The sequence below is a fragment of the Ovis aries genome, chromosome 5 (genome assembly GCF_016772045.2).
Source record: "Ovis aries strain OAR_USU_Benz2616 breed Rambouillet chromosome 5, ARS-UI_Ramb_v3.0, whole genome shotgun sequence".
NCBI lineage: Eukaryota > Metazoa > Chordata > Mammalia > Artiodactyla > Bovidae > Ovis > Ovis aries.
Window position 1 is genome coordinate 41,043,493 of NC_056058.1, and position 21,001 is coordinate 41,064,493.

Genomic DNA, 21,001 nt, shown 5'->3' on the forward strand with positions numbered 1-21,001 from the left:
CCCCACCCTTGCAGTCACGCGAGGGGATCGTGGTCAGGGTTCACTGCTCTGGGGCGGACAAAAGACAGAGGCCACTCGTGGCCTCGTCGTGCCGCAGGCTTTGTGGCCAGCAGTGGAAAGAGCCCCGGCGTCTCCAGAACGCCTTAAGCCGCTGCCATTGCTCCGCTCGCTAACCTGACTAACGTCTGAATTCGAAAGGGACTTCGGACAGGTGCCCATAAACAAGATGGAGCCCTGTAGGTTTCCTGCCCGACTTCAAGATGGCAGTGAGCCTCCCTTTGACATCACGCCCGAGGTCGAGGTGGTCTCTGCCCGTTTGCAAGATGGCGGGAGGCTGGGGAAAGCACGCTTCCTACCGCCTGATCCGCCACGTACCCACTCCCAAGATGGCTTCTCCCGCAAAGCCCCACAAACGAGGTCAGCTCCGCTAACTGGCTCTGGTTCCATCACATGGTCTCACCTCTTCGCACCTCCTCCGACTCAACGGGCCGTTTCCGCCTCGAGCTCTGACGGACGGCCGCCTTATCCAATGCCCGCTTGCCACTGTTCTTGGGCCCACTACTCGAGCGACCTCCTAGCCATTGGGAGGCGCTGGCGGGGTCCGACGGGGCTCGCCCCGCCCATCTGCGCGGCGGGAGCCAATGGGCAGAGCGCGCGGGGGACGTGTTCGGGCGTCTCCGCCATTTTGTGAGTCTATAACTCGGAGCCGTTGGGTCGGTTCCTGCTATTCCGGCGCCTCCACTCCGTCCCCCGCGGGTCTCCTGTGTGTGCAATGGACGGGTGAGTAGTGCTAGTTCGCGCTCCCCGGCGCCTATATCGCGATCCGGCCTTTGCCTCGCCGCCGCCCCGGCCTCTTCGGGGCGGTACATTCGGGTCGCCGCTCCGCCTCCACTCCAGGCCCTCGGGCGCCGCCGGGGTTTCTCTCCCTTCCCCCCAATCCTGGCGCGGTTGCGGCCCGGGAGGGGTAGCCGGGCGAGAGGCTGTAGGGATCGGGGGGTGGGGGCGGCCGGGCCGAGCCTCGTCTGCTTCCGGTGCCCACGCGGCCCGTCCCGAGAGCACGCGGCGGCTGCGCCGCCCTTCCCGCTTCCCGTCTGGGCCCCAAACTCACGCGCCGCCTTCGGCCCTCCGTGTGGCACTTCTGGCGTCCCGTACAGACTCCGCGCGACCCCTGAGGCCCCCCGCGCGCGTGCGCGGCTCCGCGCGCTCTCGGCAGCTCTGTCGCGCGTGCGCGGCCTTTCCCGCCGCGCGGACTCTACTCCGGCTTCCCCCGCCCGCCGCGGGCCCGGGCGCGGCTGGAGACGCCGCCCTCCCGCCCGGAAGGGCGCGGGCCCTCCGCCGCCCCCTTTGTTCCCGCCCGGCGTCCCGGGGTGGTGCCCCGGGCGCCTTGGGGGCGGGGCGGCTCCGGACCTGAGCCCGCTCCCCGCGTGCGGAGGTGTCGGTGCAGGCAGCGCGGCGGCGGAGCTCCGCCTTGGGAAGCTAGTAGAACCCGGTGGAGCTACGTTCTCGGGTCTGGGCCCCGCGGGAAGTGTCTGGGGGCAGTTGCGGATGTCTTGTGATGGGGAGCTTTGGGCCAGCCCTCCTTCCTCTGTCGGCCCTACCGGGCGGGGCGGGAGATTACCAGTGCCCGGAGGGTCACGTGCCTTCGGTGCCTCGGGTTTGAAATGATAGGTTGCAGGCTGAATTAAGGTTAGCCTTTTAGAAAAATTGCTGCAACAAGAGGAACTTGATCTCGTGGTCTGTTGTACGCTTAGGCTGGGAGGTACCTTCCCAGAGAAGCCCCATCCTGACCCGGGAGCCGGGAAGCCCGCCGGTCGAGCCCGGTGGGAAGAGGTCTCCTGGCCCCTTGGTCAAATTTCGGAGTTTCCATTCCTCGTCACGGAGACATAGTTTGGGGCGCGTCTGCGGCTTCTGGCCGGTTGGGTGGTTGCCTAGGCAGCCGGGCCTGGCCTGCTGGTGCAGCTGCAGTTTGGCCTGCCTTTTTGAAAGTCGGGGGACCTTTTGCCGAAAGGCCATCTTCTATGAAACACTTCCTGCGTCTGCGGTCCTCCCTGAGCAGGAAGCTGCCAGCCGTCCTGGGTTAGCAGTTGGGAAACTGCGTGCTTTTCATTCTTTGTTTTTCTGGGAAGTTGTTTCTTGGCTCAGTAAGATTTTTAAAAATCGTTGACATTAGCCCTTAAGGTTTTTGTGGGGAAGAAGTGGCAGTCCCATGGCACAGGCTGGTGAGGCTGTGGGAGGGTCGGATCTCAGGTTGTGAACCATGAGCCTGATGCTGCAGGCAGTGGCAGGCGGCTCTGGTCTCCTGTGATGGCAGGCTGGTGGCCAGGTGACCTGGTGGGGTGTAGCTGGCCAAGTTCTCTTGAGCAGACCTTTCCTGAGTCTTTAGGTGGCACCCTCCAAGGGCTCTACTGTCCCGAGGGCTTGGCCTGCAGGACCCTGGAGCCTGGGGCAGTCACACACACACTGCCTTCCGTAGCCGGTCACATGGACCCTGGTTGATGAGTAACTGGTGTTCATTTTATCTGATCCTTTCCACTGGGTCGACCCCTTCTCAGTCCTCTGGGGTGGCAGCTCTAACCTTGGGCCCCTGAGTTGCCTTTTCACCAGCCTGCCTTTTGCTGGAAACCTCTCCCAAGCACTGCTCGTTTCTAGAAAGCAAGCAGCAGCATTTCAATCTTAATCAGCATCTAGTGTGTTTCGGAGGGCCTGCGGAGGGGGTGTCTTTGTCTTTGGATGCATCGGAGGCGGGGCCGGGGTCTTGCCGGGAGGGAGGGAGGGGAAAAGAGCCAGAGGACAATGATGGCTCCTTTTCAAGTGGCGATTAGAGAGAGGACACCTCCCTTCCCTTCCCCAAGCCTCCTCATTGCTGAAGTCCTGGAGCAGGGGCTCGTGCCGCCCTTTGAGCCCATGCTGCTGGCATGTGGTGGGTGCTCCTTGCTGATGTCTCCTTTTCTCTCTCTCTGCAGCATCGTCCCAGACATAGCAGTTGGTACAAAGGTAGGCACTGGGGACATCGCTTTTTCCTTCCTCCTTCCGCCCGTTCACTCTGCGGCCTGTGTGCTCCCATTGCCAGGCTGGGGGTGGGGGGGCGGTGTGCCACAGCCTGCTCTGTAGTAGGAGTGCAGGGTGGGTGGCTCCTCTTAGGTGAGGGGCTCCCGCCCTGACTTCAGGACCTTTGCCCTGAAGTCCAGAACTGCACCTGGAGGGGTGGGCATGGGTCAGGAGGATCCTGGAGACTCTGGGGTGGATGGAGGTTGCTTCTGAGGACGTCGTTGAACTCACTTTTGCTCTGAGAAGAGGGCCTTGCTGACAGAGACCCGGTGTCCACCTCAGCCCTGCGGGTAGTCCAGTATCCCTGGGAGCAGGCGGCAGCTAGTTTCTGGCTGCAGGGCCTGGGCTGGTTTCGGTTTTCCCAGGTGGACTCTTCACAGGCAAGCCTTCCTGATCTTCCTGCAGATAAAACCTGTTTGTTTGGTGGTGAGAGGAGGGAGAGAGGGGGATCTCATCCAGGTGCGCTTGTAACTGGCACGGTGACACCCCCACCCCCCTGTTTCTGTGGGGGCCCATCCAGCCAGCCCTCTTCCAGAGGCTGAGGGTGCACCAGCGTAGGTGCCTCTAGGAGGGCATCCTGGGTTCCCCCTCTCAGCATAAGCACGAGCCATGCCCCGAGTGACAGGTGTTGGGGTGTTAGTGGTGTTTAGCTGCTGCTATCCCTGGCTCCAGGCACACTTCGGGGGCTTCCTGGTGGTGCTGAGTTGATTTTAGAGTAGGGGCTGTAGTGCAGCTTGGCTTGGCCTTTGTCCCCCAAGGGTTCTGTACATGTGCACTCTCTGCACCCCAGTGGGCAGTCCCTGCTGAGCCGCTGGCCACTACCTGCACTTCTCTATGCTGGGGGGAGGGGGGTTCCCAAGTGGGCAGACCACACAGGTATTCATGCCAGGAAATGTGCTGTGAAAAGGGAGTTGGAGCTAAGAACGACCCCCTCTGGAGGGAGTTCCCCCGTCCATCACCTGTTGACAGGAGCTGAGATGGCCTTTTTAAGGCTGTGCAGCTGGTGTCTGTGTGGGAGCCACTTGGGTGCCCTGTCCATTCTTGTCTAGCTCTGGCCAGGGGGCTTTTGTGACCTGAGGGGAGGGGTTGGTCGTCCTCCAAGTCGACTTCCCTGCCACTTAGGAGGGAATGAGGCTCAGGTGTGTTCCACCTGGTTTCTGGTTTGTTTAGGGCTGGAACTGGCCGGCTGTCCAGAGCCTTGAAGAGTCCAGGTCCCCCCCCCCCCCCGCCAGGGCAGTGAGGAAAGGCATGATGGGGCAGGTGTGCCTGCCGGTGGGGCTTTTAACACTTCGCTTCATTTACATCCAACTCTAATCTGTTACCATTAAGACCAAGCAGTGGTCTGAGCAGCCTCTGGTGCTGGGGAGTTTGGGGTCTGGGTTCGGCGGCGTGCCTATAGCTGGCAGTCTGGCAGTGAGGAGGCCCAGAACATTCTGTTAGCCCCATGGCCTTGGCCTGGCTATGCCCACTTTTCTGTCCTGAGGGCTGGGGAGGGAGTCAGCGCCTGAAGGGGCTCTGGGGCACTTCAGTGCTGGACCACGGAAGGTGGGGAGGTGTCCTGCACGTGGAGCCTGCTTGTTTGTAAGTGGCTGAACTGGCTGGCAGTTTAGGGGAAGGGCAGAGATAAGGTGTCCTTGATGTGAGGAGGGCGAGCTGGCGGAAAGGCAGGTTGAGGGAGAAGAAGGGTCAAGGCTGGGAGGGCAGCGGCTGGCCTCCTGTTGCTGCCAGGCACTGGTTTCGTGTATCGAGGAATCACAAGCAGATGGCCCTCTGGGGTCTCACTGCCCAGCCAGCCGGAGGCTGTCTGCCTTTTTCTCCCTGCTTAAGCAGCATCTCAAGCAGAATCAACTCTGGGAGTTGATTCTATTAGATTGAGGCTAACAAGGGAATTTCTGGAGATAATATGGGCTGGGAGCCCACCCACAGGGGCAGTTGGGGAGCCTGTTTGTCACCAAGGTACCTGCTTCCTGGAGAGGTGGCGTTTCTGGTCGCTGGGCTCCGGTTTCCTCAGACTGGAAAGTAGGACATACTCCTGTGGGTGGCCACAGTGGGACAAGGGGGCTTTGTCCTCATGGGCTGTGAGCCTGAGCTGTGCAGACCCCAGACACTGGTGGGGGAGTGGGGAGATGGAAGGTGGAGGCGGCCATGACACGCAGAGGCCCAGAAGGGGCCATCCTCTGTCTCTGCCTGGGGAGAGTCCCAAGGGCTCCACCGGCGGGGAAGGAACTGTGTGTCGGGGTGGGGGCCGTGGGCCCTAATAGGGAGGGTCAGGGCCTGCGGCGAGGACACTGGTTTCACCTCGCTTCTCTTGCAGCGGGGATCTGACGAGCTATTCTCTGCCTGCGTCACTAACGGACCCTTTATCATGAGCGGCACCTCAGCGTCCACAGGTAACCCCACCCGCTCACCGCCCTGCCTGGTCCCTGTGTCTGCACAGTCCTGGGAGCCAGGTGTGGGGACCACTTCAGCCCGGAAACCTCTCGGTGCTGAGGAGGGCCCCGCTCTGAGGGAGCCTGGGGTGCCCTATGTGACTCAGTGCTTTTTTGCAGCAAATGGAAACGACAGTAAGAAGTTCAAGGGGGACAGCAGGAGTGCGGGCGTGCCCTCCAGGGTGATCCACATCCGCAAGCTGCCCGGCGATGTCACCGAGGGGGAGGTCATTTCCCTGGGGCTGCCCTTCGGAAAGGTCACCAATCTCCTGATGCTGAAAGGGAAGAACCAGGTACGAGCCCTGGGCTGGTTGGTGTGGGTCCCAGAGGCATCCCTGGTATGAGTCAGCTCACCCTGTTCCCATGCCCAGGCCTTCATCGAGATGCACACAGAAGAGGCCGCCAACACCATGGTGAACTACTACACGTCGGTGACGCCTGTGCTGCGCGGCCAGCCCATCTACATCCAGTTCTCCAACCACAAGGAGCTCAAGACAGACAGCTCCCCTAACCAGGCGGTGCGGCACCCTCAGGTGTGGGTGGGTGGGGGCAGGGTGGGGCAGGTGGGGTGGGGCTGGGGGACTCACGGTACTGTCCCCACAGCGGGCCCAGGCGGCCCTGCAGGCTGTGAACTCAGTCCAGTCAGGAAACCTGGCCCTGGCAGCCTCGGCCGCGGCAGTGGATGCGGGCATGGCCATGGCCGGCCAGAGCCCAGTGCTTAGGATCATCGTGGAGAACCTCTTCTACCCAGTGACCCTGGACGTGCTGCACCAGGTGAGGGGACTGGGCTTCAGCTGTGGGCAGTGGGCTGGTGCCTGGGCCCAGGCTGACCCACCACCCTCTCCCACAGATCTTCTCCAAGTTCGGCACCGTTCTTAAGATCATTACTTTCACCAAGAACAACCAGTTCCAGGCATTGCTGCAATACGCTGACCCCGTGAGCGCCCAGCACGCCAAGCTGGTGAGTGGTCCCCAGGGCAGCCGTGCCCCTGGCCGCCAGGCACCTGCTGACAGCCTCCTCGCTGTCCCCACAGTCGTTGGACGGCCAGAACATCTACAACGCATGCTGCACGCTGCGCATCGACTTCTCCAAGCTCACCAGCCTGAACGTCAAGTACAACAATGACAAGAGCCGCGACTACACACGCCCTGACCTGCCGTCCGGTGACAGCCAGCCCTCGCTGGACCAGACCATGGCTGCTGCCTTTGGTGAGACGCTGGGGGCAGGCCACCCGGGCAGGACTTGTAGTTCAGGCTAGGCGCCCACACAGCCCACCCCGCACTTGCGGGTGGGGCCCTGGCAGCCGGCTCGCACCCGTGGGTGCGATGATTAGTGTCTCGTTTGTTTCTAGGTGCGCCTGGTATAATGTCAGCCTCTCCGTATGCAGGAGCTGGTTTCCCTCCCACCTTTGCAATTCCTCAAGCCGCAGGTACTCACACACTTGCCCCAGCGCCGCCTCTGCATGTCCACATCTCGCCAGTAGCTCTGCTTCCCCGGCGGCCAACGTGGCGCAGTGCGGGGGGCCAGCCTCCTGGGCGCGGAGTCTGGACAGGGCAGGCGTGGCCGGGCTGCTGAGCCCGCTGAGGACCAGCGCCTGTGGTTGGAGGGATGCGCCCCTAGTAGTGCATTTTGAGCGGTCTGGTAAGCGGAGCGGCATGCGCTGGGTGAGCACACCTGAGCGTCCCTCCCGGGGGCCAGGCGCCCACACGCGAAATAGTCTTGAGCCTGTTCTCCCGCCCGGCATGCTGTTTGCATGGTGACGGGCACTTGCGTGCACGCACAGCCGAGGCCACCGGGCTCGATCCTGCGTCTGAGAAGCCTGAGTCTTCTGTGTTGTTGGCACATATAGGTGGTCAGGCCAGTACTCTGAGGAGCATGGAGGGTTGCAGGGCTGGGGGCCAGGCTGATGCCCCCACCCACCCCCCGCATCTCTTGTTTGCATGAGGACGGGCGAGACCGATTACCTTGTGGAGACTGTGGGCACCACACTCAACTAACCCCATTCACTCTGCAGGTCTCTCTGTTCCTAATGTGCATGGGGCTTTGGCCCCTCTGGCTATTCCATCAGCAGCGGCAGCAGCAGCGGCAGCAGGCCGGATCGCCATCCCAGGTCTGGCGGGGGCAGGAAACTCTGTCCTGCTGGTCAGCAACCTCAACCCCGAGGTACGTGGCGCCTCTGGTAATTAGGAGTTGGGAGTGCCCCCAGTCCTAGTGCAGATGGAGCCTCTGACCGGGCACTGGGCTCTGGAGCTGGGCCAGGCCCAGCCAGTGCCCGTGGGCATCCCCATTCTCCTCTCTGCGCTGATGTCACTCACTGCTGCCTCCTTTCCCGAAATGCTTGGAGTTCTCTTGTTTCCTTAACATCTTAATTTACGTTCCTAATTTCATGATGTTGAGAGTTGAAGCATTTGGTACATGAGAACAAACTTGAAATTTCCAGCCCAGCGAACCTTGGTCTGCAGAGGGGCGCCTTGAGGGGAGGGTGCAAGCTGAGGCCACCCGCTAGTCCCTGAGGTGGCAGCCAGGCCTGGCTTGTTTCAGGGCTGGGTTAGCTCAGGGAGCTGGGGTCCAGTGAGCGAGGCTCAGTATTTGCTTCTCGAGAGACGGGGTTCTTGTTTAATGAGCTGCTCTCCTGCCTGTCTGACCTCGTGTGACTCTCGGTCTCCCCAGTCCTGTCCCAGTTCCTCTGGCCAAGCTGTCCGCTCGCAGCACTCGGTGAGCCTGACTGGAGGCTCCGGTGCGGGCTGAGGAGACGGTTCCTGGAGGGCCTGGTTGGGGGAGCGAGTGGGGGGCCAGCAGGCGCCGCCTCCTCCCCGCGGAGGGTGCTCCGGCTGTCTGCCCGGCGTGTGGCCTTTAATGTGTGTGGTCTTGACTGATGGGGCACCGCGTGTTTTCTTATGTATTTACTGACCTGTGTTTTTGCTACTTTTTTTCTTTTCTCCCCTTCCCCTTTCCCAATTTTTTTTCTTGCCCTGATCCGGAATTTCTTTGCCAACTGACTGCACGGTACTTCTGCTTCCTGTTGTTGCTTGAAACAAAACAAAACCATAAATAAATAAAAAAACAAAATTCCCCCTCAAACCCTGCTCTCCGGAAACCAACCTGCCCTTGAATATTAACATCCTGACAACTTCATCATCCATCAACCTGCACGCCTGCGGGGCTGCCTCCTCGTGGTGGACGATTGGCAACTCGCCCCCTGACCTCTCCCTTTCCCTGTCCCTCGCTGCCTTGCTCTGCTGTCCTCTAAAGAGAGTCACACCCCAAAGCCTCTTTATTCTTTTCGGTATGTTATCGTTCACACTTTTATTACCTTGTTTTCATGTAATTGAGGTGGTTGTTACGCCCTGAGATTCCGATGCGTGCGGTCTGGGCTGCGGTTTGCGTATTTATTTGGACTCTATAGAGCATGGTTCCCTACCCGCATGCCGTTGGCAGCGTAAATGTGTCGGTAGCATGCTACAGGATGGTTCCTTGGCAATTGACCTTTCCTGGATTTTATGGCTTCTTTGCGGAAGGCAGCCCTCCCAGTCATGCTCCCTGTGTCTAGACAGGTTCTCAGAGGCAGAATAAGCAAACTGGGGAGAGCCAGCCCTGTGTGGGAGTGTGGGTCGCGGGGACGGCGGGTGGGCGGCTGGGGCCTGGGGCTTAGCCCCCTGTCCCTGTGCTCTTGAAGGCGTGTATGGAGATGTGCAGCGCGTGAAGGTCCTGTTCAACAAGAAGGAGAATGCTCTGGTGCAGATGGCCGATGGGAGCCAGGCCCAGCTGGGTAAGGGGTGGCCAGGGAGGGTGGGGCTGTGGGTGGTGCCCAGGGCCCTCAGGTCACGTACGCTGTCTCCCCCCGCCCCCCCAGCCATGAGCCACCTCAATGGGCACAAGCTGCACGGAAAGCCAGTGCGCATCACACTCTCTAAGCACCAGAGCGTGCAGCTGCCCCGAGAGGGCCAGGAGGACCAGGGCCTGACCAAGGACTATGGAAACTCACCCCTGCACCGCTTCAAGAAGCCTGGCTCCAAGAACTTCCAGAATATCTTCCCACCCTCGGCCACTCTGCACCTCTCCAACATCCCGTGAGTGCCTCTGCCTCTCAGATGCTTCCATCATCTTATCCCTTGTTTCTGGCCTCCCCACCTCCCCCCTCATTCCTGGACATTCCTGTCGTGAGGGAATGACCTTGACCTTGCACACACGGGCTCACACCTCTCTCTACTTGCAGGCCCTCCATCTCTGAGGATGACCTCAAGATTCTTTTCTCCAGTAACGGCGGGATCGTCAAAGGGTTCAAGTTCTTCCAGTGAGCAGAGTCCCCTCCCCCACTGCCCCTAGGCTCCCTGGCCCCTTGCTGTTCCTCATGCCTGTGTTCCCCCGCTCCTTGCAGGAAGGACCGCAAGATGGCGCTGATCCAGATGGGCTCAGTGGAGGAGGCCATCCAGGCGCTCATCGACCTGCACAACCATGACCTGGGTGAGAACCACCACCTGCGGGTGTCCTTCTCCAAGTCCACCATCTAGGCCGCCACCCAGGACCAGCCTGCCGGGCACCCGGCGACAACTTCCATCATTCCAGATAAAAAGCCACTTTAAAAAGCAGCTGAAGTGACCTTAAAAGACCAGAGATTTTATTTTTTTAAAAGAGAAATCAGTTTACCTGTTTTTAAAAGAAATTAAATCTAATTCACTTGCTCACCTTGGGGAGGTGGGGTGCCAGCCTCAGGCTCTTGGTGACGGTGGACAGTACCACCTGCCCGGCCCCTTGCCCGTGCCTTCTGCCGCCTGCAGGGCGGGCGCTCCTAAACCCCCACTTGGCTTTCTTGTGCCTTAAACCCACTGCCCTGGCAGGGCTTGTGGAGTCAGCCTCCCCTGGGATCATGTGCCTGGTGTGGTGGGGGGCTGTGGCCGCCACCCAATCCTTTAATCAAGTGTGTGATTCTCCCCCAGCCTTGGGGCCTCCCCGGACCCTTCCCTGTTGCTTCTTCAGCTTTGTTTTCACTGTAATCTCTGTATTATGCTTCAATGCAGCTGCAGACACCTGTGCCTAGCAATATTTCCAGTTGACCAAATATTCTAATCTTTTTCATTTATATGCAAAAGAAATAGTTTTAAGTAACTTTTTATATAGCAAGATGATAAAAATGGTATGAGTGTAACCTAAACTTTCTCCTTGTGGTATGACCTTGTATACTGTACTTTTATTTTATTCCTTGTCATTGAGTCGCAGGGCAGGATCTAGTTTCCAGGGCAGACACAGCGGGGCCGGCATCTGCCGCCCGATGCCTTACTCACACCTGACTGTCCCTTCTCTGAGGACAAGTGCTCTTCAACTTTCAGGGTTTCCTTTTTTCCTGCAAATTTTGGACCAAAGTTTTGTTTCTGTTTTTTTCCTGCCTCTAATGCTGGGACCCCAGGAGGTGAGGCAACAGCCCTCCCCTCTGGTCTTCATGCCTCGTCCTGCACTCACGGGTCCAAGGGGTGCCCCGCACGCAGGCCTCTGCTGGCCGGCCCTCACTCGGGGCCTGAGCCTCAAGTTTCCATGTTGGGGTGGAACAAGGGTGTAAATATTTATAATTTTTTATACCTGTTGTAAGACGTGAGGGGCAGCAAATGCGGTTTTTTATGGTGACACAGATGTATATTTTGATAACAGCAATTACAGGCTCAGTATTGTAAGGAGCACGGCAGGCCCCGCCCGCTGCCGGCTTGTAATGCAGAGAGAACTGAATTAAAGCGATTTTATAACAACTCCTACCTTTTCTGTAGGCTCTTTTTTCCTGTCCACATGTAGAAGGCGGTCTGGCCAGTCTGTACTGGACTCTGAATAAACTCTCTGTATCCTGCACTTGATTCCCCTCTTTATTGGGCCTGTTGGTTTCACTGCTGTTTCCTCTTCTGTAAACTCGGGCATGTTACCCTTCATGTGTGGGGGTTTCAGCCGCACCCCTACACCCAGTCCTCCAAAAAGACTCAAGACTGTGAGCTGTTATCCAGGATTGCCTTTTATTGTCTACCAGGACCCACCCCTCTGCCCCACCCCCACCCTCAGTCCTTGAACCTGCGCGCAGCCTGCATCTTCCGGTAGTAGCTCTCAGCCTCGGCCTCTGCTGCTTCCCGATCACCAAGCGCTGGGCCTGCTTTGCGCCGCAGCGTCGACTCCCGGCTGCCTGGTCCCAGCACACCATCGACTGCGCCCAGTGGGGGCAGCCCCTCACCCGTGGCCAGGTTGACAGTGGCCACGGCCCCAAACCGTGGCTCCTCCTGGTCCACGTCGCTGACTGATGAGCCTGGGGAGATGCCCGGGGGCTTGGCCCCACCGCGGAAGTTGCGGGCCAGGTCTCCCAACTCATAGCCACCCTCTCCCTCCACCCCCTTGGCCCCGACTCCTGCCGCCTTCCACTCCCAGGGCCCATTACCCGCGGACAGGTGGACCACAGGGTGGTGGGGTGCATGTGCATCGATGGTGACGATGCTGGCAGAGTCGCGGTCAGAGGGTGACCTGTACTGGGAGGAGTCAGAGCTGGCACTGGATGAGGAAGCCGTCTCGGCTGCCTTGGGGCCAGGTGCACCTGGAGCCTTGGACATGGCAATGACCTGCAGCAGCCGGGGCGGGTTGGCCATGCAGGGCTGGGCCGAGGCCGTGGCCACTGCGGCTCCACTCTTCTCAGCCATCATGAGCCACTTGGCCCGTACAGCTGCACTGCTATTGGGGGACAGGCCAGCTGCTGCCTGGGCCCCCTCCTCAGGGATGTGAACCAGAGGTTGCGGTCCGGCCCGAGGCGGCAGGATGACACGTGGCCCAAGCCCTGGCCGAGCCTGGACTGTGGGGTACAGTGAGGGAGGTGCTGGACCCCCTTCCTCCCCCTCCTCCTCCTCCTCTTCCTCCTCCTCCTCTTCCTCCTCAGCCATGGGCTCTGCGGGTGCCCGCAGGTGTGCAGGGCTACCCTCATCTGGTAGCCCCAGGCCTCGGCCCTCCAGCGACTTCTGCTTCCATTCACTAATGAGCTGCTTGGAGCGGGAAGCGTCCAGTGGAACGTGGATGGTCATGTGGCGGCGGGCGGGGTCGTCTAGCGAGGGCGTGCTAACACGGGGCAGTGTGTGGCTGAAGGTCACCATGTTCTCCTTGCCCATGGGGCTGCGAGGAGCAAGCAGGTCCACATCCACACTGGCCCGCTTTAGGCTGCCCAGTGAGGTCTTGTCGCGGGCCACGGGCCGGGGCATACCCTCCAGCCGGCTGGGCGGACCTAGCTCATCAGTGCTCACAGACTTGTTCTGCTGGTACACTGAGTCGTGGCCCCGCTGGGTCAGGGCCCTTAGTGCGTCCTTAGTTGGCACTGGGGCCACTGGTCTCTCTGCCGGTGGGGCCTGGAAGTTGCCCACTGCATGGCAGGCCTAGAGATGAGATGGAGACTGGGTGTGAGGCCTGGCTGGAGACCAGGGTCCCCACCAGGCCACAGACATGCCTTGGGGGTGAGAGAGGGGAAGTCCACCTTTCTCCCCACAGGACAAATTCTGGCTTCTGGTTACTTTGCACATTTGGCAAGTCTGGGCTCGTGAGAGTCTGCCTGTAGCTCCCAAGGGAGAAAATGGCAGCATCCCCCTGGGCAAGGGGCGCTGGCCTTCCCCCTCGGGCCTCCCTATTTGGCCCCTCACCAGGTAGGCTGCTATGCCGGCCCCAATGAGGAAGCCTGCGTAGACGTCCACCGGATGGCTGCGGTACTGCGTGATCTGAGTGAGGCCGCAGACGCCCGCTGCAATGGCGAAGGAGAACACCAGGATGGGCTTCAGCAGCTTGGTGGTGTCTGAGATGACCGAGTTGAAGTACATCTGCCGGGGGACAGGTGGGTGGTCAGGGCAGTTGGCCCCTATGGCGCATCTGGGGTGTGGGACAGCACTCACCGACACATAGACAGCAGCAAAGGCAGACAGAGTGGCATGCTGGGATGGGAAGGTCTTCCTGCAAGAAACACCCATGTGAGCCCTGAGGCTCTGGGACTTGCCTTAGTTTCCCCACATGCTTGTTGGGACAGGGTCAGGCATGCTCACCGGGCAGACAGGATGGCATGGGTGTCATGGCCAGAGCAAATATCCTGTGTGATGTAGGGATTGGCTTCACACGATGTGCCCAGCAGGGTGTAGTTGGGTTTGCAGACAGTCAGGAAGAAGGGTGCGTGATAGCCCGTGGCCAGCTGGATCACGTCGGTCACCAGGGCCGTGGCACACAGGCCAAACACGTGGACACCTGTTGGGTGGGAGTGCAAGGGCCAGACACGGGAGCTGGGGCCAGACCCACCACCCTCAGTGTGCAGATGCCATGGGGGACTCACCTACAAAGCGCACTGTCCGCCGAAGGAAGGAGTTGAAGTTGCAGCCACCGGCGTGGATGCTGCCCTCAGGCCCGCCCAGGCCCCCGCTGCGGCCCCACAGCCGGGACTGTAGACAGTACAGCATGCCCTCGCCCACCATGATCTGTGGACATGGAGGTGCTCAGCAAGGCTCTGGCCAGGGGCCCACAGCCAGCCCCGCCCCACCCTGCGACTCACTGAAGCTGCGGGCGCAGCAAAGGCCAAGCTGAGGAGCATGAGCAGTGGGATGAGCTCTTCACTTGTCTCCACGTAGGGCATGGACAGCGTGCGGTCGTAGCACTGGAAGCCCACCTTAGCCGGCTTGAAGAGGTCGGTCAGCTCCAGGAAGTAGAGGGACACGATGGAGGATGCCACTATGGGCAGCTGCAGGAAGAACGCTGGCCAGGGTCACACCACACTCGTTCACTGAGTCATCCGCCCACAAATTCAGTCCCTTCACTGACTCGTCCACCCATCCGTGCTGTTCACTCACTGATCAGCTCATTCATCAACTGAGTCACCCACCACCCATCTGTGCATCTAATGGAGCCATTCCTGCACCCAAGATTCAATCCACTAATCACCCTATCAACTCCCAACATCCATCTATTCATTTAGTCATTTTGCATCCATCTGACCCCCACCCATCTGTCTATCCACTGATCTTCCCTTCCTTCTATCCATCCATCATATTCCATCATCCATCCATCCATCCATCCATCAATCCACCCACTGCCCCATCCATCATCCATCCATCATCTTCCATTATCCATTCACCATCATCACCATCCATCATCCATCAATTCATCATCCATCCTTCCATCATCCACCCACCCACCTCTATCCATCTATCCCCTCATCTTTCATTCTGGCCACCCATCCATTCACTTCCTCTTCCATCCATCCACCCTTCCTTCCTTCCTTCATGTATTCACCCATCCATCCATCCACCCACACCTGTTCCCTTCCATCTGGCCACCCATCCATCTACCCACCTGCTATCCCCCCTCCCAAAATAAATCCACCATCCATCCATTACCCATTCATTCAGTCATCCTTCTATCCATCAACCTCCATCTATTCATTTATCCATTTTCTAACCATCAAACCACTCACCCATCTGTTCGTCCATCCACCCATTCTCCCATCCATCCCTCCATAAATTTCTATCAGCCATCCACCTCCATCTATCCATCTACCTATCCATTCACCCATGATTCATTCCTTCCTTCCCTCCACTCACTCATCCATCCACCCACCCACCCACCTACTCACCTGCCCATGCTTCCATTCATCCTTCTGCCCACCACTCATCTACCCACCCACCCTTCCTTCCATCCACCCATCCTCACATCCATCCATGAACCAACTATCCATCCACTTACTATCTATCCATCAACCCACACATCCAATCATCAGTTTGTCCAAACACCCATCCCTCTATCCATCAACTTCCAATTCTTTCTATCCATTTATTCATTTCCCATCCATCAGGCCACCCAGCCAGCCACATTACCCATCCTGCCATCCATCATCCTCCATCCTTCCTTCCACCCATCAACTCACCCACTGACCCATCCCTCAATCCATCCATCTATCATTCATTTATTCAACAACATCCACCCATAAACTTACAACAACCTTCCATTATTCATTATCCATCCATCTGACCACCCATGCTCCCATGTACCACCCATCTATCCATGCCCTGACTATTCCACCCACCTATCATCCATCTATCCATCTTTCAACTCCATCCATCAATCCACCATTCATTCATCCATCCACTCATGCCTGTTTGGTTGTTTCCTTCCATCCACCCATATATACATCTACTTACTCACCCATCTATCCACCCATCCATTGACCCACTCACCCACCATACATCCATCCACCCATCCATCAACTCATTTATTTCCCCTAGTCAACTGTCATCCATCCAGTCCACATCCATCCTCCCTTTTTCCCATCCTTCCAAGCAACCATCCTCCATCCATCACTCACCAATCAATCTACCTTCCATCCATTCACTCACGTTTGCTTCTTTTTTTTTTTCCCTCCCCTCACGTTTGCTTCTTTTTTCATTCCTTCTACCCATCCACTTACCCACTCACCCATCCTTCCATCCATCCATACACCCATTAATCACTTCATTCATTTCTCTCCAAGGCACCTTTGCTGCCTTGCACAATCTGGGAAGGGCAGACAGGTTCCTGTCTCTTGGCCTCTTCTCTCAGGGATGGATGGATGGATGGATGGATGGATGGATGCACTTAGACCTGCCTCTGGGGTCCTGGCCCTCCTTGGAGACACCCTTCCTGGCTCCAGCCTGTTCATCTCTTCTGCTGCTGTTTCTCTGCACCCCATACCGCTACATGCCAGCTTCACACTAAGCCCCAGGAACATGGTGTTGGGCCTGAATAAATGAATTTTTATTTATAAATGAATTCTTTGAGTTGCTCATTCATACAACTGTCCTTCTGCACAACCTGATCATGTGCCCCCAGGTGACAAGCATAGGGCACACGTGACGTTCTTTCTTGCTCAGAGCAGTTATGAGGTACAGGTGGGAGGTTGAGGTTTGGGAAAGCTGAGCTGCACCTGACCAAGTCACCGACAGTGTGCTCGAGGAGGGCAGCAGGACAGGCTCTACACCGCCACTCACTCACCCACTCACTTACCTACTCGTACTGCAAAGCACTGACTGAGCAGATTCCAACGGAGCAAATCCTCCTCCCAGTGTCCTCTGCCTCCCCTTCTGGTCCATGGGTCTCAAACTGACACATCCACCGGGGCCACTTCTGGGACCGGCATGTAGGTGGGTGCCTAAGGGGGCTCAGCTGCCTTGGGAAGCTCCCACCTCTATCTCTACAGTGCCTTGAGTGGGGCCTCTGCCCTCCATACAATCCTGGCTGGAGGCTTCCAGAGGGGAAATGCCAAAGTTGGGTAAGCTGAGTTTCAAGGAGCTGGGCTGGTGTCCAAGGAGCATTTATGGAGCACCTGCTGCATGAAGGCAGGAGGCCCAAGGCAGCTAAGTGAAGCAGTTCACGGCCACCTGCCTGGGCTTGCATCATGGCTCCTCCCCTTCCCTGTGCCTCAGTCTTCTGAGCTGAAAACAGGAACAATATAGTGGCCACCCCCTAGGATGTCTGCGTAGGACTGGAGGAGCAAAGATATTGAAAGCACTTAACATCTGGCTCAGTGGGCAGATGGTGTCCAGCCACAGAGAGGGTTTAGGGTACAACTTAAAATCAGCAAACCTTTCCACAAGAGGGTCACGCTGAAGATCTCCCCCACGCCTTTCCAAGCCCCCGGCAAAGTGGCTGTAACGCCTGGCCAGCTCCCCCTGCTTCTCCTCCAGCCCTCTGCCCCCATCTCCCTGCCAGACCCAGCTGGAAGCACCTGGTGGCAGGGTGGGTTGGTGGCAGGGGCCCCACTTCAGGGTCTGCCACTCCCTAAAGGTCTGTAAGTGCCTCCTAAATCACACCACCCACTTCTCACTGCCTCCAGAGACCCTCAGCTCAGAGCATATCTGCCTCAAAGGAAAATCATTCACACACTCACAATGGTGGGCTAGCGTGCTTGCTTTGGGGGCGTGTGTATTCAAGAATGAATAAATGTAATATTGGGCTTCCCTGGTGGCTCAGACGGTAGAGAGAATCTGTCTGCAATTCAGGAGGCCTGGGTTCGATCCCTGGGTCAGGAAGACTTCCTGGAAAAGGCAGTGACTACCCATTCCAGTATTCTTAGACTTTCCAGGCAGCACTAGTGGTAAAGAACTTGCCTCCCAATCCAGGAGATGTTAAGGGATGCAGGTTCGATCCCTGGGTCTGGAAGATCCCCTGGAGGAGGAAATAGCATTTAGCAACCCACTCCAGTATTCCTGCCTGGAGAAGCCCATGGACGGAAGAACCTGGTGGGCTACAGCCCACAGGGTCGCAAAGAGTCCGACACTATTTAAGAGACTTACCACGCACACACAAACATAATGCTGGCAGTATAGGAAATGCACACCAGGCCTGGGATATGGCTTTGCACCTCTTGGGTTGGTCAAAATTCAAACATCACCAACACAGGTGCAGACACGACTATGGGGAAACAGGCAAGTGCAGGGGCCTCAGTAGGAGGAATATGGGGTCTTTCTACACCCTGCTCGCTAGAGATGCACAATGCAGACAAGCTCTGCATTCTGTGCAGGGTGACACAGGCCAAAGAGTTTACAGTCTCCTCCTAGGAATGCTTGTGAGACATCAAGACTAGGAACCCCCCCAAATGCCCAGCTCCCTAGGGCTGGCGCTGGAGTACTACAGGGCAGTGAAAAATGATGGGGCGATGGTAAACAAAGATCTCTGCTAGAAACACCAAGGGCAGGGACTTCACTGGTGGTCCAGTGGCTAAGACTCTGCACTCCCAGGAGCCCAGGTTTGACCGCTGGTCAGGAAACTAGATCCCACACGCTGAAACTAAAGATCTTGCATTCCACAACTAAGACACTGCCTGAAGCCAAAAAAAAAAAAAGGCTGAGGGCAGAACCTGCGTTTCTACAGGTGGTGGGGGAAGGGCTACATATGGTGAACTTGAATGGAAGGCTGGCTGTAGTCTTGTCCGACTCTTTGCCACCCCACAGACTGTAGCCCACCAGGCTCACTGTCCATGGTGATTCATTCTCCAGGCAAGGATACTGGAGTGGGTTGCCCTGATTGAACTCACATCTCTTACTCTCCTGCACTGGCAGGCCGGTTCTTTACCACTAGCGCCACCTGGAAAGCCCAGGTGAAAGGTGAAAGGCTGGGTGAAAGGCTTTCTGGAAAGGGACACAGGTAGTGGGAAGTTGGGGGGAGCTGAGGGTGAGGGGCTGCCTCCGTGTGGCCCGTAGAACACTGAGGAGGAATAACCTACTGTAATAAGGATTCAAATGCAAACTTGAAAAATTAACCAGGTTTTCTGCCTGTGGGGGAGGTAACCAGCTGTCTGGGTGACCCTGCTCAGGGTAGGGTTGGGTACTATCTGCTCAGGTCCGGGGGACTTCTCCACCCACCCCCAGCCTGGGCCCCTCACTCCAGCTGGGTTTCCTGGCCTGGCGAGCAGGGAGCATTGTGGGTAACCTAGGTACTGATCAGGTGGATTCGCCTCACCAGCACTTCATTAGCGCTCAGCATGTGCCCGGTGGCTGCACTTACTATTTTATTTTGCAGCACTCCTAAGGCCCTCACTACATGCGGAGCCTGTTCTGTCAGAGCTCAGGGAAGCGCACGAGCCTCCACGATGAGCAGAGGAGGAATTTCAATTCAGACACTCAGGCCTCCGGCCTTCACATTGCAGGAAGACATCGCATCTATATCGCGCCCCCCTCCCCGCCCGCCCACCGCGCCCAGCACCTTGCTCCAGCCCCTTCATGTGAGCTGCTGACCCGAACCCCGGACTGACGATCCCGCCTCGAGCATCTATCCAGCTCCCGCAAAACCCAGAACATTCTCTTGCAACTCCTACTCGTCCTGCAGAGCCCAACAGTTCTGACCGCTCTCCCCCTCCCTCCCGCACACCTAGGCCCCCTGGCTGTGCTCGCCCGGGTCCCTCGGCGTGGAGGTCCCCAGGGCCGGCTGAACGGAGGCCTCTGCCCCGCCCCCACCAGCGCGACCTCCCCCCAGTCACCTCCACGAAGTAGAAGCAGGGCAGAAGCGTCATGCTGTCCTTCGGGCTTTTATTCTTGTCCTTGGTTGAGATCATGGTGCCGGGGGCGCCACAAACCGTAGTTGGAGGGGACAAAGCCGCGCTGGAGGAGGGGAGGAGCAGACTGAGCCCTGGGGGACCAGGTGCCCGGCGCCCGCGGAGGACGGGCGGGCCGGGATGCGCAGAAAACGCCCAGGGAAACTGAGGCCGCGAGGCGGGGGCCGCGGCCGCCCCTGGCGCACTGCGGTCCTGCCCAACCCTCCGGCTGCCTCCCCGGATGGAGGAGCCGCGAGAGGGCTCGGCAGAGAGGGCGGGGTCGGCCTGGTCGAGAGCCTCCGGGCTGAGGTCCCACCCGCGAGTCAGGACTGGGGCCTCCGGGACCCCGAGGGCCGGAGCCGGTGGAGGGGTGGGGTCCGCGCTCCGCCTGCAGGCCCCTCACCTGGCGCGCCGGCGCTCTGAGGGCGGAGCTGGCGGCGGCGGGGGCTGCGGCGCGGCTGGCACAAAGCCGGCCCCGCCCCCACGGGGGCGGAGGGGGGCGGGGAGCGAGCGGCCCCGCCCGGCCTGAGACCCCGCGCCGGGCGGCCTGGAGGCTGCGCGAGGGGCGGGGGCTCTTTGTCTTGGCGCGTCGAAGGCGCCGCGCGCGTCCGTCGCCGTCCCCGCCTCCCAGCTCCGCGCCCTCGGTCTCTGGGTCTCTGGGATCTACGTCCCCTGAGCGGGGGGAGCACGAACCGGGGTCTGCGGGCTCCTCCCCTCCCGGGCGGCTCAGACGGTCCCGGGGAGCCCCATCCAGGCTGGACGCGGGCGGGATCTCCGGGTCTCCCGCGTCTCTGCCCCCCTCCCCGGTACGCGTTTCCATGGCGAGTTCCCTGGGCGCCCGGGCCATCGGGAAACAAAAGAAGCTGGGGGTGGGGATGGGGGCGCTGTCTCGCTCCTGGGCCCGCGCCTCTCCCACCTGCCCTGCATCTTCCTCAGCCCCTCGGGGTCCACCCTCCGCTGGTCCGACCGCACCCCCTCGCCTGGCTCACAGCAACCGAGGCGCACGGCCCGGGATGCTCCGCGATGCGCGCGGGGCGGGAGGGCCCTCGTGGTGAATTCACGTGAGGCTCCGTAGGCAGCGCTTGCTGTTTGCAGGTGTTTCCACAGTCATGAGGGGTGGGGGCCAGCTAGCCGTCGTTTAACAAGTGGGGAAACAGGCCCCCGGGCACTTAAATCACTGTCCACAGTCTCCAGGCCCCAGATGGCGGGATTTTGTTCGGCTTATTTTGTTCACTATCTCCTGTACACCTAGCCCGGTACAGTCTCGGGGGAGCCGTCGAGAACCGAGACAGACCCTCAAAATCAGTCCCTCGGTTAAACGTCCAGTTGGATGGGGGTGGGGTAGGGGAGGGCTGCGCGGCCGGAGAGCCCAGTGTGTGCAGCCGTCCATAGTCCAGACCCTTCCTGGCTGTGGCCCTTCTTGTGTTAAGAGAACCAACTCCATGTGTCTCCAGAGATGATCCTCCGTGTGGTTAAGGGTGG

At 59.0% G+C, this 21,001-nt stretch overlaps 2 protein-coding genes across 13 annotated transcripts in view; one reads left to right on the forward strand and one right to left on the reverse strand.

The window, feature by feature from the left end:
- Positions 1–689: 689 nt before the first annotated feature.
- On the forward strand, positions 690–11,313 carry PTBP1 (polypyrimidine tract binding protein 1). Of its 5 annotated transcripts, none has more exons than XM_004008764.4 (15): positions 690–780; positions 2,964–2,994; positions 5,363–5,438; positions 5,598–5,770; positions 5,849–5,995; positions 6,081–6,251; positions 6,328–6,438; positions 6,512–6,686; positions 6,830–6,907; positions 7,493–7,641; positions 8,731–8,764; positions 9,155–9,247; positions 9,332–9,548; positions 9,695–9,772; positions 9,857–11,313. In XM_004008764.4, the coding sequence occupies exons 1-15, from the start codon at positions 773–775 to the stop codon at positions 9,987–9,989; spliced, it is 1,674 nt and encodes a 557-aa protein (XP_004008813.1). In that variant the 5' UTR covers positions 690–772; the 3' UTR covers positions 9,990–11,313. The 5 variants fall into 5 exon arrangements, with proteins under 5 accessions (XP_004008813.1, XP_004008814.1, XP_012033815.1 ...); XM_042250439.2 differs by lacking the exon at positions 690–780 and adding an exon at positions 1,199–1,507; XM_004008765.4 differs by lacking the exon at positions 6,830–6,907.
- Positions 11,314–11,462: 149 nt separating this feature from the next.
- PLPPR3 (phospholipid phosphatase related 3) overlaps positions 11,463–21,001 on the reverse strand; it is a 44,721-nt gene continuing 35,182 nt past the window's right edge. Inside the window, exons 1-8 of one of the 8 annotated variants that reach the window (XM_042250436.2) lie at positions 20,436–20,548; positions 19,466–19,586; positions 14,012–14,197; positions 13,796–13,937; positions 13,515–13,710; positions 13,368–13,425; positions 13,122–13,295; positions 11,463–12,860 (exon numbers count right to left, since the gene is read on the reverse strand). In XM_042250436.2, the coding sequence (XP_042106370.1) occupies positions 11,514–12,860; positions 13,122–13,295; positions 13,368–13,425; positions 13,515–13,710; positions 13,796–13,937; positions 14,012–14,197; positions 19,466–19,586; positions 20,436–20,446 (2,235 nt within the window). In that variant the 5' untranslated portion in view covers positions 20,447–20,548 and the 3' untranslated portion in view covers positions 11,463–11,513. Of the gene's footprint in view, positions 12,861–13,121; positions 13,426–13,514; positions 13,711–13,795; positions 13,938–14,011; positions 19,358–19,465; positions 19,587–19,922; positions 19,953–20,212; positions 20,296–20,435; positions 20,549–21,001 lie in introns of those variants that run through there. The other 7 variants (XM_060416433.1, XM_042250434.2, XM_027970143.3 and 4 more) reach the window with 7 other exon arrangements.